At 46.5% G+C, this 14,059-nt stretch overlaps 1 protein-coding gene across 2 annotated transcripts in view; it reads left to right on the top strand.

Moving 5' to 3' along the window:
• The first annotated feature begins 379 nt into the window (after nt 1-379).
• Nucleotides 380-14,059, top strand: part of LOC126281952 (myrosinase 1-like) — a 193,555-nt gene continuing 179,875 nt past the window's right edge. The window contains exons 1-2 of one of the 2 annotated variants that reach the window (XM_049981316.1): nt 380-573; nt 13,490-13,623. In XM_049981316.1, coding sequence (XP_049837273.1) covers nt 411-573; nt 13,490-13,623 — 297 coding nt within the window. In that variant the 5' untranslated portion in view covers nt 380-410. The remainder of the gene's footprint in view (nt 574-13,489; nt 13,624-14,059) is intronic. The other variant, XM_049981315.1, reaches the window with a different exon arrangement.

Here is a 14,059-nt window from a genome sequence, read left to right as displayed (position 1 = left end):
TGCCATCTCATTGTGGACTGACAGAGATTATGATGGATCTGTCTGACTTTGCCTTATCTCAAGATTATCTGAGCCGTGCCTTCGTTATGCATGCAAGCAGTTATCTACATCGTACTGGCGCACACACACATTCTAAACAGCTTTAGAAAACTTATCAAAGTCTTAAGTACTTCTTAGCTTGTTACTTTGAAGTAGGGTGCTGTTTTTCTGAACTGAGATGCTGAAAACATACTAGTCATCTACAGTAATAAATTTAAAACTTACGTTGGATCTTTCCCTTAAGATTTGCAACACAGGGATAAACAGGGATATTTGTTAGGTCTCTGTTATCATTTGACCTCACGCATGTATATAAACATGGGTGTTGGCGAGAACTGTTATCGCAGTCATCCAGGTGAAGAGACCTGAAGATGAGGCGAACTCTGGTACCTGTGGTGGTGGCAACCCTGCTCTGCCTGGCGCAGGGGGTCCCCGTGAAGTCATCTGGTAGGCCTGCCAACCGGTTCCCAGACGGTTTCTACCTGGGCGCCGCCACCGCTGCATACCAGATAGAGGGCGCGTGGAATCAGGATGGTGAGTAGCTGTCACTGGAGCACGTATCGGGGCGCCATATTATGTCCGTCGGTGTTGCCCCAGAATGATTCACGTACCTGACCGCAGTTCCTCATGGAATGCTGAAGAGAGAGATTGATTCCGTGAAGATTTTTCAAACTTTCACGATTGATAAAGCGAAAATATAGAAGTTCGAGATATGGGACGCTAATCCGGAAACGACCGAGTGCAAAACTAGAAGTGAAAATCTACTCAAGTTCCATGTTAGCCTCACACAGTGCTTAAACTGAGGGTGGCCCAATTTCCGAACTCTGATTATGACTTACAGAATTCTTGCTTAGTACTACCCTATACCTTTAATTTGCCCTGTTGATGGATTAGCATTGGTGCACGTAATTTTATGTCAGAGATGGTACCGTAACAATGAATTTCATTTCTCCTCCACCTTAGAAAGTTGCTGCATTTACAACAGTTGTTCAATATACCGTCCCCCAGCGTGCAGGTATGGAAGCTTGCACAGAGTTCTGTTGTGTACATCCTACTATCCACAGAATGGTTTGCACAGTCTCGCAGGCAATAGTAATTCTTGAGAATTGTTGGCAGGAAATCCTCGTCAGTCTTGAAAGTCGTCTTTAACGCAGGACTCCTCACATGTTCCCACGAGAAGGAATCTAATGGGGTGAGATCAGGCTTGTCCGCAACACAAAACTTCCTCTGCATACCCATTCATCGGGTAATTTCTGATCAAAGTGTTCACAGACCCTCAATCCAAAGTGCGGCGGGGCTCCATCGTGTTGTAACTGTTGTGACCAGGCGAGGCTGCTTTCGTTTGGCCACAGCTGTTGATTCTTTGATTTCTCAGTGAGGTGGCGCATCAAACTAGAACTGGTGAAATATTAGTTAAATTTATTACATGAAGATTTACTTCTGTAGACACTCTTCCTTACCACATGAGTGCTGAATAATTTGTGACTGTCATGGATTAGCACAGCATCCTGTTCTCCTTGCAGTGTAATGTATACCCTTGAAAAACATGTACATCCAATTCAAACTTCACAAACAGTGTGCTACTCGATGTTGATGACTGCTGAAGATGACATCTAGAAGTGGGGAGGCCTCTTGCTAGTGCGACACAATAGTGACCTTAGAACGAGGGAACTGCAGAGTTGATGAGGCAGACACGATCTTCAGGAGTGCCTCCCACAAGTCTTTGCAAATTACAGAGAGCCCTAGGTAATGTCTGTGGTATCGATTTGCGTCTCCAAATTGGGTGTTGCAACACGATCTATGCACGATACCATAGAAATCACGTTCATTGACGAATAATAAGTGGAATACGTTCCAGAAACGAGGGTAGTATGTTTCTGATAAACACTGTGTACACCGGTGTATTTCAGGATAGAGGAAGAAGAAATTGTCGTAATACGTAACCATTGACTATGTTCGCTCAAACATTGACTGGTAATCTCCGCTGCTGCCTCTTCACAACTCTAGCATGGGCGTTATCATTGGCCCAAACACGACTACTGCTACTGTCTGGTGAGAAAGACTTTATCCGTGAAAAGCGCACATGCGGGGAAATGAGGGTCTGCTGTAAGCAGCTGCAAGAGCCATCGGCTGAACGCAACACTCGGCAAGGACCTGTGCATTTAAGCACCCATCGAAATTGTCTAGTCTGCAATTTTAGCAGCAGTAGTGCCGGTGTATGTATTACACTGTGAGAGATATAAGAACGAATTTCGCTTATAAATTTCAATTCGGTCGTTTCCAGACCAGGCTCCGTTAGCTAAGCTGATCATTTTCCCTTCTGCATCATCGCTACGAGTTCTAAGGAATCACCCCATGTACAACCGTGGTGAACCTAAACATAATTAATTTTACGATGAAAGTTTTAATTTGCCGTTCACAAATGTTCAATGTGGACTTCAATGGACGTAAGACAACATCCAGAGGACAGTCAAATTCATCCCACACTGTTGTGAGCATGTATGGTGTTACACCATTCAGCGCTGTTGATATGTGGCATCGGAAATTAGCCAAGTTGTTTGAAGGGGATGCATAGGGATGGAATATTCCGCAAATCTCCACAAAAAAGTCCACATAACGTGAAATCAGACGGCTTTGGAAGCTCATGGTGCAGCGCAAGATCCGTTCATTTCTTATGGTCGATCCCTAGTGGAGGTTGGTCATCGTGAAGAACTGGTCTTACGTGCAAGCGCCGCTGTGGTGATTGAAAAATGTCAGCATCACGCTTGTTAAAGTATTTCGGGTTGTTATGCCGTGGTGTGGTCGAATGTGTTTCTTGAAGAAGACCAATGTTTCATCTCCATCTGAAGCGGATATCTTCATGAACGTATGATTCACGCCTTCGCTAGCTGCTGACTGCAGTAACAGTTCGCTCCCACGTGCCACGTGCCACCGCACACAGGCGTCATATGTTTACGGCACTCGAGCGCGATTGGCCATCGACGGTTGCTGTCGTCCGTCATTGCTGCAGTCCCACAGTAGAAGACTGCTACATGTCCTCTCCAGCATCGAAATACAGATACCATTCTGATTTACACTCTCGTATCCTGCATGTGTTGCTCATTTAGCACTGAGGGAAGGACGGACGTAGCAGTGATACGGCTCATCCGTAGCCTGGAGGACGTTCGCACAGTGAATCTTTTCAGTGTACTAAGCACTATGGGACTTAACTTCTGAGGTCATCAGTCCCCTAGAACTTAGAACTACTTAAACCTAACCAACCTAAGGACATCACACACATCCATGCCCGAGGCAGGATTCGAACCTGCGACCGTAGTCGTCGCGCGGTTCCAGACTGTAGCGCCTAGAACCTCTCGGCCACCCCGGCCGGCTCGGCTTTAATTAATTACCCTAAATACACATTCTAAATAGCAGGGCGTTGACTTCAGAGTTTAGAAGAGATGGAAGAGGTATTGGAGGATTGATACATTCGGACGAGTCGTGAGGATGCAAGACGAGTTGCATGGTTGTTAGAACTGTATCAGCAAAGGTAGGACATTCGAGACCCAGTCGGACAGGGAAATTAGCTTATCAGTATTGTCTACACTGCCCTACGTAAGGCGGAATTGACCAGTAGATGTCACTAAAGGGGACACGTCGGTATAAGAGGAGCCGACGAGTATTGTGTTGTCAATAGGGAGGCAGTGACAGCAGATATCGTCGACCAAGAAAGCTCAGTGGCTTCGAAAGTGGTCTAGTCACTGAATGTTAGTTGATTAACAAATGTACCAGGCACATTTCAATCCTAAGGCTGCCTACGTCGGCTGTTGGTGATGTGAACTGTGAAGTGGAAGCGCGAAAGGAACATCACAGTTAAACAAAAGCGAAGCAGACCTCATATACTGACTGACGGGGACAGTCGAGCATTGCGCACGAGGGTTGGAAGGAGTCACTCACCTGTGAGTCCCAAAGAGCTAACAGCTAACCCCAAAACTGCATAAGCAGTAAAAATTATTGGCTGAGCAGCTCATCGTATGTCACATATTTCTATAATCAGTAGTAAATGACGCTTGATGTGCTGTAAAGAGCGTCACCACTGGGTAGTGGATGACTGGAAACGAGTGCTGTGGAAGTGTGTGTCGCACTATGCACTATGCACAGTTAGGCTTTGGTGAATGTTTCAACTACTTTTCGTGCTACACTATGTCATAAAAAGTATCCGGACACCCCAAAAACACAAGTTTTTCATATCAGGAGCATTGTGCTGCCACTTACTGCCAAATACTCCATATCAGCGACCTCCGTAGTCAAAAGACATCGTGTGAGAGCAGGATGGGGCGCTGCGCGGAACTCACGACTTCGAACGTGATCAGGTGGTTGGGTGCCACTTGTGTCACACGCCTGTACGCGAGATTTACACTCCTAAACATCCCTAGGTCCACTGTTTCCGATGTAATAGTCAAGTGGAAACGTGAACGGACACGTACAGCACAAAAGCTTACAGGCCGACCTCGCTGTTGATTGACAGAGGCAGCCGACATTTGAAGAGGATCGTAATGCCTAATAGGCAGCCATTATCCAGACCATCACAAACGAATTCCAAACTGCACCAGGATCCACTGCAAGTACTATGACAGTTAGGTGGGAGGTGAGAAAACTTGGATTTCATGGTCGAGCGACTGCTCATGAGCCACTCATCACGCCCCCAAATACCAAACGACGCCTCGCTTGGTGTAAGGAGCGTATACATTGAACAGTGGAAAAACGTTGTGTGGAGTGACGAATCACGGTACACAACGTGACGATCCAAAGGCTGGATGTGGGTATGTCGAATGCCCGGTGAACGTCATCTGCCAGTGGGTGTAGTGCCCGCAGTGAAATTCGGAGGCGGTGGTGTTGAGGTGTGGTGTGGTCGTGTTGCACGCCTTGTTGTTCTGCGTGGCACTATCACAGCACAGGCCTACATTGGTGTTTTAGGCACCTCCTTGCTTCCAGCTGTTGAAGAGCAATTCGGGGAAGGCGACTGAATCTTTCAACACGATCGATCACCTGTTCATAATGAACGACCTGTGGCGGAGTCGCGACACGACAATAAAATGCTTGTAATGGACTGGTCCGCAGAGAGTCCTGACGTGAATCCTATAGGACACGTCTGGGATGTTTTGGAACGCCGACTTCGTGCCAGGCCTCACTGACCGACGTCGATACCTCTCCTCAGTGCAACACTCGGTGAGTAATGGGCTGCTATTCCCGAAGAAACCTTCCAGCACTTGACTGAACGTATGCCTGCGAGAGTGGAAGCTGTCATCAAGGGTGGGCCAGCACCATACTGAATTCCAGCATTACCGATGGAGTGACCCACGAACTCGTCAGTCAGCCACGGGTCCGGATACTTTTGATCACATAGTGTATCTTGTGTAGATTCTATAGTGAAGTACGTTACTGCTTTTGAGCAAAGGCAAAATGTGGAATGATATGAACACATTTTATGACACTCCGTAGTGCGTGTGATAGAGGCACTATTCGGCGATGATGATTATTTATATCAGCATGACAATGAAGCACCAGTGAGGGTATTATTTGTGGGCAGTAGCAATCCTGAAATGGACTGGCCTGTCCAGATGAGTTAGAATATCAGCTTCGCTCCAGACCCCACCGTCCAACATCACTACCTTCTCCGGCTTTAGCTCTTGAGGAAGAATATACTGTCACTCCTTTGCCGCCTTTCAGACACGTCGTTAAAAGTGCCACCAGCAGAGTTTATAGTAGAACAATACTGACAAGAAGTAACTGTTTTGCTGGACAGTAATTGTTTCGAAAAGTGAGTAACCTTTTCATCCTGCTGGAAACAAGTGTTACTGGTCTTCACAACTAGCGTTCTATGGTCCTGCATATTCCCTCCCCTGTGTTGTCACAGATTAGATGCGCCTTTTCAGATTTGCACTTTGAATACGGAGCAAGCGAGGGGCCTTAGTTATATCCAGCAGTGCCAATGAAGGACACACAAAGACAAAGGTTGTCAGTGTCCATCAACTTGATGTCTTGCTGATGATGATGTCCCAGTCCAGAAGCACCACGTGGGGTGTGGTGCCGGCTCTCTTGAGTTACTCAGTTAAATCGTCCAGAGATGAATTGAAGCATATTTTTTGTTTAAATGATGATGTACGAGTCAGGATATGTATACATTGTTGTTAATATTAATGAGGTGAGGCTGTAAAGAAAGTTAGTAGCGATTGGGCAAAGGCTCTCTGTTTTGAATAAGAAGTCTAGTTTAAAGTTCAAGGATGACAGCATGTTTAATTAAACGCAATGAATTAGCAGAGAAAGCTGCAAACCGCTTACAAATGATGTACACTACTGGCCATTAAAATTGCTACACCACGAAGATGACGTGCTAAGGACGCGAAATTTAACCGCCAGGAAGAACATGCTGTGATATGCAAATGATTGGCTTTTCAGAGCATTCACACAAGGTTGGCGCCGCTGGCGACACCTACAACGTCCTGACATGAACGTTTAGAACCGATTTCTCATACACAAACAACAGTCGACCGGCGTTTTCGGCTGGTGCAACGTTGTGTAAGGAGGATAAATGCGTACCATCACGTTTCCGATTTTGATAAAGGCTGGATTGTAGCCTACTGCGATTGCGGCTCATCGTATCGCGACGTTGCTGCTCGCGTTGGTCGAGATACAATGACTGTTAACAGAAGAATATGGTATCGGTGGTTTCAGGTGGATAATACGGAGCACCGTGCTGGAGATGACAGGCATCTTATCCGCATGGCTGTAACGGATCGTGCATCCACGTCTCGATCCCTGAGTCAGCAGATGGGGATGTCTGCAAGACCACAGCCATCTGCACGAACAGTTCGACGATGTTTGCAGCAGCACGGACTACCAGCCTCGGAGACCGTGGCTGCGGTTACGCTTGACACTGCATCACAAAAAATGGTTCAAATGGCTCTGAGCACTATGGGACTCAACTGCTGTGGTCATCAGTCCCCTAGAACTTAGAACTACTTAAACCTAACTAACCTAAGGACATCACATACATCCATGACCGAGGCAGGATTCGAACCTGCGATCGTAGCAGTCGCACGGTTCCAGACTGCGCGCCTAGAACCGCGAGACCACTGCATCACAGACATGAGCGTCTGCGATGGTGTACTCAATGACGAACCTGGGTGCACGAATGGTAAAACGTCATCTTTTCGGATCAATCCAGGTCCTGTTTACAGCATCATGATTGGCGACATCGCGGTGAACGCACATTGGAAGCGTGTATTCGTCATCGCCATACTGGCGTATCACCCGGCGTGATGGTATGGGGTGCCATTGGTTACACGTCTCGGTCACCTCTTGTTCGCACTGACAGCTCTTTGAACAGTGGACATTACATTTCAGATGTGTTACGACCCGTGGTTCTACCCTGCATTCGATCCCTGCGAACCCTGTATTTCAGCAGTATAATGCAAGACCGCATGTTGCAGGTCCTGTACGGGACTTTCTGGATACAGAAAATGTCCGATTGCTGCCCTGGCCAGCACATTCTCCAGATCTCTCTCCAATTGAAAACGTCCGGTCAATGGTGGCCGAGCTACTGGCCCGTCACAATATGTCAAGTCACTACTCTTGATGAACTGTGGTATTGTGTTGAAGCTGCATGGGCAGCTGTACCTGTACACACCATCCAAGCTCTGTTTGAGTCAGTGCCCAGGCGTATCAAGGCCGTTATTACGGCCAGCGGTGGTTGTTCTGGGTACTGATTTCGCAGGATCTATGAACCCAAATTGCGTGAAAATGTAATCACATGTCAGATCTAGTATAATATATTTGTCCAAAGATTACCCGTTTATCATCGGCATTTCTTCTTGGTGGAGCAATTTTAATGGCCAGTAGTGTAATAGGTGTTCGACTACAGTCCAGATCATTATTAGCACGGACCTTCTGTCGATAAGAACCCGAGCAGGCAACAGCAGCGAAAAATGACGAGGAATGATTGCTAGCCAGAGGCATGGACATTGCATTCAGTGTCCATGAGCATCCGTGTGTATCCGTGTGTAGAATGGGGAAGGTACGCAATCTATCTAATTCTGACCGATGGCAGAATGTGATGGTTCAGAGGCTCGGCACGAGCACTTGGGAAACTGAAGGACTTCTCGGTTGTTCGAGGAATACTGTGGTGTGTGTGTCGAAACCATGGTGAGGACTCGTTCGGACTTCGTGGAGTTGGGCGGCCACCCTTAATTGGAGATGGTAGGACGTCGTAGGCTGGGCACACTCGTAAGACAGGACAGACGGCGATAGTGGCAGAACTAACATCAGACATTAATGGTGGGCAGAGCACAAGTGTGTCTGAGCACACAGTCCACCGAACTCTGTTAATGACGGGCCTTTTCAGCCGACGACGACCCATGATGCGTGTGCCAACGTTAACAACATGACATCGACTGAAATAGGGACCGTTGGCACTGGATGTTGGCGCAGTTGCATGTTCAGATGAACCCCGATACCTTCTTCATCACACCGATGGGAGGGAGATTCCGAATAGGTGTTCCGGGGAACATCTCCTTGACGCCTGTACTGTGGGACGGAGACAAGCTGACACCGGCTCCATGATACCTTGGGAACAATCATGTGAGCATACTTGGGTCCAGTGGAGCTCGTGCAGGGCACCATCATGGCCAAGGAGTGTCTTACACTGGTTGCACCCAACGTACCATCCTTCAGACGAACATGTCCCCCGACGGCAGTGGCTTTTTTCATTAAGATAATGCGCCAGGTAACAAGGCCTGGAGGGTGATGGAGTGATTCGAGAAACACAGTGACCAATTCCTGTTCATGGGGTGGCCCCTCAGTTCACCATAAGTGAACTCAAACGAAAAGATCTGGGATGTGAATGAACGTGTCGTCAGAGCTCATCGCCACCTCACCAGAATTTCCGGGAAGAAGGTGACTTGTGCATATGTGGTGGCTACTACCTCCCATGACCTACGGAGGCCCCACTGTTTCCATGCCATGATGCGCTGCCACTGTTATCCGTGCCGGATGTGGTTATAATGTTCAGGCTGATCAGCGTAATTAGCAATGCTATTGCAGCTAAAAAACTTTATATACAGCACATCACAAAAATTACTCCTACACAGTCAGTCTGCTATGCTTTGAGCGCAGAGTTGCGGACCATTAATATTTACACACTTCGTGAGCAAGTAAGATCTTATCCATGCGGCATTGCCTACACCGAAGCGCTCGCACACTCGTTCACATCACACGCTCGGCTCCCGAGCTGTCACTGACCGGAATACTTCGTTCGGCTCCCAATGTTGGCGCACGAATCACTTCGTTTGCATTGCACCACAACACCACTGTTATCAAGAAAATCTAATAAAAAGATTTTGAATATTGTGCATCATCTCCGGCTACTGAATTTCGCTACATTTATTGTGAATCAAATCATAATCCATTCATATTATAAGAAATCGATGTTTGTATGTGTGTATATTTATGTTCCATATTTCCTACTACACCACTGGACCGATTTGAACCAAATTTGATATACATATCCATTACTGCCAGGAAACAATTTCTGTGGGGATAAGAAGCACCTACCTATCATAGTTCAGGAGATATGAGGTCATTAACAAGAACTTGCGCATTGTAAATGACCTTCAAATATGTCACTTCTTTACTACCAACTCCATTCGCAACATATTTAGCTGCCAGTATCCACAAGTGACGCTGAACGTACCTACATAAATATATCCTTTGTGAGAGACACAGTTCAAGTGTTATGACGTGTCATAAACACGGGGATGTGAGAAATATTCCGGATCATGTTTATTCTTTTCTACTGAGACAACCTTACAGTCGACTTAACGTAAGGAAGTCCCTGACACCTCACACAGCTTTTGATAGCTTTGCCCTTTGAAGCGCAAATAGCTGTAGGCGAAAACGATAGCCGTCTATAGAGCTATCAAGAGGTGTTGCCGTAGAACTTTCACAAAATGACGTTGTGGAGACGCGAAGCAGGTCCGACCAGCTCACATGAACCGTCTTGGATCATGTTTCTTAATTTTGACACTTTACTTACTCCTTTGTACATAATGTATCTATCTTTGTACGACTGTTTTATAATTTCAGGTATGTCTTAACGAATACATGCAAATAAAAAATTTTCAGTATTTCACTACAAGACAAATTCATTTTTGGTTTTTGTTTCTAATAGATATTGGTAAAAGGAATACCCAGACAACGTTGGATTTGTCAGCCAGTTTAGATAGAAAGGAATGTTAATAACTGAAAGTCGTCTATACCTCATTATCGCTTACGTATCAGCTAAAATCAAACTTTCTAATTGAAGAGAGAGGTGTGAGACTAAATGCTATGGCTCACAGATGCGGTAAAGCCACAAGTTGAAGCTTTATTAAAGGTGATGGGTGGACAGGACTCGTAGTAATATACGCTGATAGGTGTCCAGCTACTTAAGATCACATAGTGTAGTCATGATCTGTCGAGAAAATTTCGCATCAGTACTTTCACCGATGCAGAGCTAGATATAGACTAGACACTTTTACAGGGCGAGGAATAATGAAGTGCAGTTTTTAAAAGGCGGTTAAGTAAAAACATTTCCTTAAAATTTTTTATTTCATAATCTTAAAATATATGGAAAAGCACTTTGTGCAGTAGTAAAACATGGGTTATTTTTTGAAGCCAACTCCGGTAAGACAGCGTCCGTTTGGACGCACACATTCATCCAGCTGAGCGTTGAAATGACTCACCGCATTGGGCAGCGTTGCCAGTGGGATTTGCACAACTCCCTGTCGGATCCGCTCTTTCAGGGTTTCAATCGTTCGTGGAGAGTTATTTTCGTAAACTTTGCTTCTCTGATAACCGCACAAGAAAAAGTCACATAGTGTGAGGTCCGGTGAACGAGAGGGCCATGCAATATCCCCATTTATGGTGATCACATGATTTGGAAACAAACGCTTGACAGTGTTCATGGTTACTGGAGCAATGTGGGAGGTTGCTTCATGCTGCTGGAAAAACGTCTCATCGTTCACTTCTTAGTGTGCCAGTTATGGAGTGAAAAAAGTTTTACAAAATGTCTGCGTATCTCTGCGAAGTCACGGTTACAGCATTACCAAGGTCATGTTCAAAAAAGTATGGCCCTATGATCCCCAATGAAGACATGCGGCAGCACACAGTAACTTTTGCGGAGTGCAGTGGCTGCTGATGCAGTTCTGTAGAATTAAGGTCACTCCAAAATCGAAAGTTCCGCTTGCTCACATAACCGGAGAGATAGGCGCGAGCTTCGTGACTCATCCACAAATGGTGTCCTCGTCTTGATTAATCATGTCAAAAAATTCTAAGCAGAATCGGCTTCTGCTCACATCATCTGTTTGCTTAAGGGCTTCAACCATTTGGATTTTCTAAGGGTGAAAGGGAAAAATCTTGGTGTGGAATTCTTCTTACCGTTCTGTTTGAAATCCCAAGTGTAGCGCTGCGCCGGCGAGCTGAGCGACGGTGCCTCTCTCAATGGCAACTCTCACACATTTGATGTCTTTAGGTGTGCGCACAGTCTTTGGTCTCCCAGTTTTCTTCTTTGTCCTTGACGCCGTCTCCTCAAAGTTCTCAGCCCACTTTTTAATAGCTCGGGCAGATGGTAGCGGCCTACTCCGATTAACGCTGAAGTGGTTGCGGCACGCATAACGTGCTAGCTGGTACGAACTAACGTTATGATAAAATCCTTTGACAGCGTACGCCCGATGCTGTGCGGTCCAGCGCTCCAGTATGACTTAATGCTATTTCGCGCCAAACGTAACTGACGCTGTCCCCTCTACCTGTCTCCGAAGCAACTTGATTCGAGCGCTTTTTAAAACGCTCGATATTATGCCTCACCCTGTACATGTACACTAATGGCCATTAAAATTGCTACACCAAGAAGAAATGCAGATCATAAACGGGTATTCATAGGACAAATATATTATACTAGAACTGACATGTGATTACATTTTCACGCAATTTGGGTGCATAGATAATGAGAAATCAGTACCCAGAACAACCACCTCTGGCCGTAATAACGGCCATGATACGACTGGGCATTGAGTCAAACAGAGCTTGGATGGCTTGTACAGGTATCGCTGCCCATGCAGCTTCAACACGACACCACAGTTCAACAAGAATAGTGACTGGCGTATTGTGACGAGCCAGTTGCTCGGCCACCATTGACCAGACGTTTCAATTGGTGAGAGATCGGGAGAATGTGCTGGCCACGGCAGCAGTCGAACATCTTCTGATTCCAGAAAGGCCCGTACAGGACCTGCACCATGCGGTCGTGCATTATCCTCCTGAAATGTAGGGTTTTTGCAGGGATCGAATGAAGGGCAGAGCCAGAGGTCGTAACACATCTGAAATGTAACGTCCACTATTCAAAGTGCTGTCAATGCGAACAAGATGTTGTAAACAGAACCTGGATTCATCCGAAAAAGGGACGTTTTGCCGTTCGTGCACCCAGGTTAGTCGTTGAGTACACCATCGCAGGCGCTCCTGTTTGTGATGTAGCGTCAAGGGTAACCGCAACCACGGTCTCCGAGCTGATAGTCCATGCTCCTGCAAACGTCGTCGATCTATTCGTGCACATGGTTGTTGTCTTGGAAAAGTTCCCATCTGTTGGCTCAGGGATCGAAACTTTGCTGCACGATCCGTTATAGTCATGCGGATAAGATGCTGTCATCTCGACTGCTAGTGATACGAGGCCTTTGGGATCCAGCACGGCGTTCCGTATTACGATCCTCAACCCACCGATTCCATGTACTGCTAACAGTCATTGGATCTCGACCAATGCGAGCAGCAATGTCGTGTTACGGTACACCGCAACAGTGATAGGCTACAATCCGACCTTTATCAAAGTCGGAAACGTGATGGTACGCATTTCTCCTCCTTACACGAGGCATCACAACAACGTTTCACCAGGCAACGCCGGTCAACTGCTGTTTGTGTATGAGAGATCGGTTGGAAACTTTCCTCATGTCAGCACGTTGTAGGTGTCTCCACCGGCGCCAACCTTATGTGAATGCTCTGAAAAGCTAATCATTTGCGTATCACAGCATCGTCTTCATGTCGGTTAAATTTCGCGTCATCTTCGTGGTGTAGTAATTTTCATGGCCAGTAGTGTAATTTTTTGGGGAGATGCTGAAAAGACAGTGTCGCACCTACAGGCAGTCGTAATGACCGTTATGCATCCCTCGGCTACGGCGTGTTCTCCACTGTGCCCTAAATGATGCTTAGATGTACGAGTAGAGAAATGGTAATTGGCGGTTTGGATCTGTGGATAAAGTAAAGTCAGAGGGAGATGGTGGACGTCTGTCAAGAATGTAGTAAATGTATGCACGAATTTATGTGTTTTTTTGAGGAGGGAGGGAGGACAGTAAACTGCTGGTTGGATGACGGTAGAGATGTTGTGTTTCAGGCAAGGGAGAGAGCATCTGGGACCACATGCTGCACACAAAGCCCAACGCGACGTCAGACGGGCAGAACGGCGACGTGGCGGCCGACTCGTACCACAAGTACAAGGAGGACGTGCAGCTGCTCGTCGGGATCAACGTGAGTGCCGAGGCTGGCAACGCCGCTGACTGGTCAACAAGTGGCACCTAACTCACGTTCCGTGACAGGTGGTTTGCGACGGGCCTTTGATACGACGTTGCATAACTAAACATTTCTCAGAACTACGAAACATAACACGTTGCTCTGTTAGCTAATATCGTCACGTTGCTGTTAAAGAAATTAGACAATTGTTTTCAGTACTAGTTTATTCCACGTGTTCACTTATACAATATGTAACAAAACGGTGCAGACAAACTTGGACGGTTTGCAGAGCGTGTCTTGACGGACAGTTTCTGATTGTAGCCCACGTAGCGTCCAAATTACGGGGGCGAACGTCTGCTGGTAGACCATTCCTTCTGCAGCAAACTGTAAGGAATATTGGTACCTTTCATGTTCTAACGCATCTTTATTGCACTCCTAACTTATAGCTGTCTTC

This window comes from Schistocerca gregaria, chromosome 7 (assembly GCF_023897955.1).
Source record: "Schistocerca gregaria isolate iqSchGreg1 chromosome 7, iqSchGreg1.2, whole genome shotgun sequence".
Lineage (NCBI taxonomy): Eukaryota > Metazoa > Arthropoda > Insecta > Orthoptera > Acrididae > Schistocerca > Schistocerca gregaria.
Note: the sequence above shows the minus strand (reverse complement) of the source record. Positions and strands in the feature narration are given on the sequence as shown.